The sequence below is a fragment of the Quercus suber genome, unplaced genomic scaffold (genome assembly GCF_002906115.3).
Source record: "Quercus suber isolate HL8 unplaced genomic scaffold, Cork oak 2.0 scaffold_465, whole genome shotgun sequence".
NCBI classification, from domain to species: Eukaryota; Viridiplantae; Streptophyta; class Magnoliopsida; order Fagales; family Fagaceae; genus Quercus; species Quercus suber.
In genome coordinates this window covers 619,665-625,404 of record NW_027069916.1, presented here as the reverse complement: position 1 = coordinate 625,404, position 5,740 = coordinate 619,665, and the positions used below count along the sequence as shown (strand labels likewise).

At 36.7% G+C, this 5,740-nt stretch overlaps 1 protein-coding gene and 1 long non-coding RNA gene across 4 annotated transcripts; one reads left to right on the top strand and one right to left on the bottom strand.

The window, feature by feature from the left end:
• The first annotated feature begins 6 nt into the window (after window positions 1-6).
• Window positions 7-3,306, top strand: LOC112030431 (uncharacterized). Of its 3 annotated transcripts, none has more exons than XR_010624627.1 (3): window positions 7-801; window positions 917-2,668; window positions 2,867-3,306. It is a non-coding gene; the product is annotated as an uncharacterized LOC112030431 (long non-coding RNA). The 3 variants fall into 3 exon arrangements; XR_010624628.1 differs by having other exon boundaries at window positions 917-2,679; window positions 2,870-3,306; XR_010624626.1 differs by having other exon boundaries at window positions 917-2,679.
• A 1,109-nt stretch (window positions 3,307-4,415) lies between these two features.
• On the bottom strand, window positions 4,416-5,649 carry LOC112030430 (non-functional NADPH-dependent codeinone reductase 2; the record flags this gene model as incomplete). The annotated part of the gene is given in 3 exon segments (XM_024063118.2): window positions 4,416-4,853; window positions 5,118-5,297; window positions 5,400-5,649. Coding segments are annotated over 3 exon segments (655 nt in total), but the record flags the coding sequence as incomplete, so codon positions are not given.
• Between the last annotated feature and the right edge of the window lie 91 nt (window positions 5,650-5,740).

The window sequence follows — 5,740 nt, the reverse complement described above, 5'->3', positions numbered from 1 at the left end:
AAAAAAATATATATATATATATAAATAATAAGAAAGAAGTTTGTTTTTATTGTAACTAGTGCTAACTTTTGCAAAACAAACACATTATAGTACATAAGACAAGGATAATAGCTCATATAATTTTGACTTATGAACAGGTTGCTTAGAAACAATATTGTCCAACATTTAATATGTTGCAAGAATAATATTTCAAGTGCAGTCTTAGTCAAAACTACTTCGAGTTCTCTAAGTGCAATAGTTGCTAATATGTCTGGGACTTGGGTGCCCAAACTAGTGCCATGAAACGCATACGTTGAAAATCCAAATATGGATTTTCATTCTTGTATTAGAATCTACAAGATGAATATGCAAGCAGAGTATAAGTTTATTAATCTCATGGTCTATGTTGGTTGTTTCAGACTATAATTTGTAGTATGTTGATTGTAAACAGGTTTACAGGAAATTAATTGTTACTGATTCAATGATTAGCACTTATTAGATATCCCTTTGCGGTTGGCCAACTTTATATTTTCATTATGATTTGCTCTTGTAGCTTTGTGGTAGTCTGTTTTGTTATAAATCATTGCGAAAAGTTTACATTCAATTACTACTTACGACAAGGATGTGACATATAATGTATCTGTATTACAGTGAAAAATGCATTTTTAAACAGACTAAGTTTTTTGATAAAAACATGATTTCATCAAACAGAACAAGTAATAGCATTATTCATCCAAGCATCCCAAACAGCACTGAGATGGAAAGATTTATTACCAACCAGAGCACTTTTGTGGCACAACAGGCTTTAACTTGAATGGGAATGTAATTTTCTTTTTACTACACTCTTTTCAGGTTTTTACTCGTTATACTGTCATTTTAGTGCTTTTCACAGACTAATATGGATATAATAACTTGTGTATTGAATTAATATTTTTAGGTGTTCCTGGAAGTACAGAAGGAAGTTTGAAAATGTAGTTTCTTGTTTCTTGAGGAACTTCTAACTATTATGGGAGTGACACTATGTTTCCATTCGCCTGTATGTACTCAAAGAATGTAGCATTTTTCCCACTATTGAGCAATAAAATCTGGCAATTTTGATCTTTACTGGACTTTTTTCAGCATTTTTTTTTTCAATTTTGAACATTTTGGCTTACAAATTTGTATACAGTAGCTTGTAGCAGGGCTGGCACTAGGCTTAGGCCTAAAGCCTCCCATGGCCTCTCATACAAAAAGACCCCAAAATTATATTCTCACCCAAGGAAGCCCCTTATTCAGTTTCAAGATATGTTTTTTCTCCCCCTTCAATATCCAAATTCACCTTCATCTTCATGAATGGGTTTTAGAGAGCTAGAGTATGGCAATCTAGCTTTGTTAGCCAAGCAAGGTTGGCTTCTAATCCACAATCCACGATTATTATGATTCCGAGTACTGATCGCTAAGTTTTTTTCTTACATATCATTCCTAGAAGCCCCAATGCCCACCCAATCATCTTACACTTTGCATAGTATTGCATAGGCAAGACATGTTATTATTCATTTATTGTGGGAACACGTTAGGGTATTGGCAATGGGGATAGCATGCAAGTTTGTCAAAGATGGAAAACTCCATAGACACCCATTTACATGCCAAAATCCAAACATACTTAAGTGATAACTTGTGATTGGTACACCAAAATCAAGTTTTTCATTAAGTTACAAATGGTGGTCCCATGTACAAGTGTTGATATCCAACCAAAAATTGTCACCCAAGCATGTTGTAGATTTGGGTGTGGAAATAGTTTTGCCCGTAGGCGGACTGTTGGCAAGACCAATGGTTATCGACCCCGACCACTTATCATGTCTAGCTCAACATGTCAGCCAATGCAACCACCCTTCGCTCCTTTTGGAATTCACTCTAGTCTCTACAAATGCAACCGAAAGTCAACTTCATATGGAGAATGTGTAATGGAATCTTGTCCACTTAAACAACTCTGTTTAAGAGAGGAGTCATCTCTAAGAGTTATGTGTGTTTTGTGCCAAGGATGTAGAGACTGATATTCATTCATGTCTAAGGGGTCTGGAACAGAAGTACCTTACTATTCAATCAACTACAGGAACAGCCCAAGACTAGATGGACTTCTGTGAAGATTGCCATGACAAAGTTTTAATTGCCTGACATTGAAATCTCTATCTCGATCCTATGCAATGCATGGAGGCTGGGTGATACACACAGCAATTTGGAGTCTTGATGCAGCAAAGCGAAGATGGCAAAATTACAATTTCATGAGATCAGAACTACACAGAATCACAATGTTGTTCTGGGCCTTCTGGCTTCCAAAATGGTCACATCCTCTCTAGCAGACTGATATGTAAGTTTAGTTTGGCCAATGCCTCTACCAAATTGAGACTATTAGGAGGAATTGAAGCTGTGATCCGTGATGCAGCTAGACAAGTGTTGGTAGCAATAGTGGAACCATTACAACTGTGATTGCTCCCTCCATAAGCATGTTATATTGTTATGCACTACTTGAAGATCTCCTCTACTGCAAAGATATGGGTTTTTGGGCACTGAAAGTTGACTGTGATAAAAGGCTGTTTTACCTTTTGCTTACAGCTGTGGCACCATGTTTCTCCAAACTGGGTCTGCTGGTTGATTCAATCTCTACTCATGGGCTTTCAAAAGGTTTCTTTCATGTGCATCCAAAAGAAATGTAATTGAGCGGTTTGTGCTCTTTTCCTTCTTACCATTGTAAACTTTGATTTATAGTTCAATAATATTTCTGGGGTTTAATTCAAAAAGAAAAATTATAGGACTATAATCATTATTGTTTGGTAAAAACTTTGAACTATTATTATAATTGATTATAGTTTTAAATTTTCTTTTTCTTTTTTTTTTTACTATCTACTAGAAGATACAAGACCTGGAAAAGCTACAGAGGCATGAAGAAGTGAGAGGGGTTGAATGTGAAGGAGAAAAAAGTATCGATGATTTGGTTGAAAAATTAACTGGGAAGTCTACATCAATGGATTTCATTATCTGCCTCATGCAAAGAACCAACAAAGAAAAATTGGCAAAGGGGCTAAAGACTTAACTAAGGAGAGAGAACCAGTGCCTAACAAAGAAGAAATTCAAAGTCAAGAAAAAGAAACCACAATTGATGGAGCCAAAACAGATTAAGGCGAGGGAGATGAACACAAAAGGACAGACCCAGGCTATGATGCTCAGGTCATGGTAGAAGCCTCTAAAGATATAGATGCTGAGGTTGCGCATAATTTAATATCCTGTCGGGAGTTGGCTCAAAGGTCAAGCATTCAATTCCAAGGTGAAGAAGGCTATTATTGGTAAGTCTTCTCATCAAAAGACATCACCAAAATAAAATACAAGGATAGATGATTCTATCAGTTGCAAGAAGTCGGACAGATGAAAAGATAATTATGTGCAAGGGCTTGTTATTGGTAAGTCCTTGATAGCAAAATTAACCCAAAAAACTTTATTACTTTAGCTAATGCATTTTTACAACAAATGCATCAGCTGCAATACTCTATTCCTATTTTATTAAAATATTATTTTTCCATTCAAATATTTTTTTTCACCTTTTTCTTTTCCATATCACTTCTACAATCATTGTGAAAACTCATATCAACTATAGCAAATTCACATCAAACCCATATATGTTTGGAGTACATGTGTGAATGGAGATCTACATTGAATAATGATGAAAAGAATAAGTAGTTAACTAACATAGTTTAGCTCATACTCGTAGGGTTTAGGCCTTTTGGGTTATGTGTGTCGCTAGTCTCTCCAATTTGTATGTCTCTCCAACAAGTGGTATTAGAGCACATAGTGGTGTGGGGCAAAAGGTAGCAAGGTTATTAAGGTTCCTTTTACAATTAGAGCGGGAGCGAGGTGTGTGTACTTGGCTCCCTTTTGCAAACTGAGTAGGGACGAGCCACTTTCTCATTTGGAGTGTGGACGATATTTCGCACAAGGCAAGCCCATAAAGCCTACACAAACGATCTTGGAAAAATGCCCAACAAAGGAGTATTTGTCAATAGTGCTAGACAATGATGAGGTGTGAGGTTTTCATGGATAAAAGACATAGGACTTGTTAATGGCCTAAAGAGAGGCAAAGACTCACACGTGAGAGGGAGATTGTTAGGTATAGATGTATGAGTGAAGTCTCACATTGAATAATAATGATAAAAATAAACGGTTAATATAACATAATTGAACTCATACTCATTAGGCTTAAGCTTTTTGGGTTAAATCTGTCTATGTATGTTATATTAATTACTCAAGGTTGAGGAGTCTCAAATCCAACACCAAATATCAACAAATCTCAAAACCAACTAGCAAATCCAAAACCCAGTTGACTTGCAAGGAACACCAAATATCAACAAATCTTATAACCAACTAGCAAATCTGAAACCCAGTTTAATTTCAAAGGCCAACTCAAATTAAGGCTCAAAGGGCTCTTTGCCACTTTATTAAAGCTTACTCAAACTCTCACATCATTTCATCTTATTAAAGCATATTGCAACTAGCGAACTGTCTTACAGGTGATTAACAATAAGGAAACACGGTAGATTCAATTCAATGCACTAACCCGACCCCGTTTCACTCTTATTAAAATATACATTAAACATGTGCCTGCAATAGCTACAAGTACGTTAAAGCTCTCCATCCCACAGTTCTTCAACGGACTTGTATGGTCCATGAGCGGAAACAAAGTCCTCTTTAGGCATCATTCGGTGCTGCTTGATTTGACCAATCTTGTCATAGTCGTCCTCCGATAGTTCCCAATCAAATATCTGCAGGTTCTCCTTCAACCTCTCCTTATTGTAGCTCTTGACTATAGGAACCGCCCCTTGTTCATAAATCCATCTGAGACAAACCTGCCAATGAACCAAACAATCATATAGTAGAACATATTGGGACACGCACACACATGTATATATAGCTATGGTTTCTGTATATATAATTGGGTGTCTAGGTGAAATTATGTCCATAACATATGATCTGTTTTTGAACTTTCTTTGTATTTATTTTCTCTCCAATACGTATAGTGTTTTGTGTTTTTTTCCATAATACATACGCCAAATCAGTCTTTTGTATATGAAATTTGACCCTCTGCAATCTTTAAAACTACATAGTAGAACCTGAGCAACAGTCTTTCCGCGAGTTTTCGCAATCTCTTTGAGCACTTCATTGTCCATAACATCGTTGGTGCCCCAACTAACCCCTTTTGCTCCCAAAGGGGAGAAAGCAGCGACAATGATACCATTTGCCTTGCAAAACTCTGTCAGCTTCTTCTGTGGCCAAACTGGGTTCATCTCCACCTATACAAACGATCATATCCTAATCATCATTGTTTATCTATAGGCCAAATTAAATTTGTGCAAATCATTGTCTAGAATTTTTAAGTTGCAGCAATGACTCACTTGATCCACTGAAGGTGGGATAGTAGCAAAGGAGAGCAAGTTTTCAAGCTTCTTACAAGAGAAGTTGCTGACTCCAATGGACTTGGTAAGGCCAAGTCTCTGGCACTCTTCCATGGCTGCCCACACAGACTTGAAGTCCATTGGCATAAGTTCCTGTTTATCAAAAGGGGATAAAGGGGCCCTCTTTCCAGGAGTAGCAGCGATGGGCCAGTGGATCAGATAGAGGTCTAGGTATTCCAGCTGAAGAGTCCTATACAAATTAGTCATTCAAAAACATGATTTGCTTGAACAGGTATTTAATTAGTTGATTTTCCATATATGATTGTAAATTATTCCTGGAA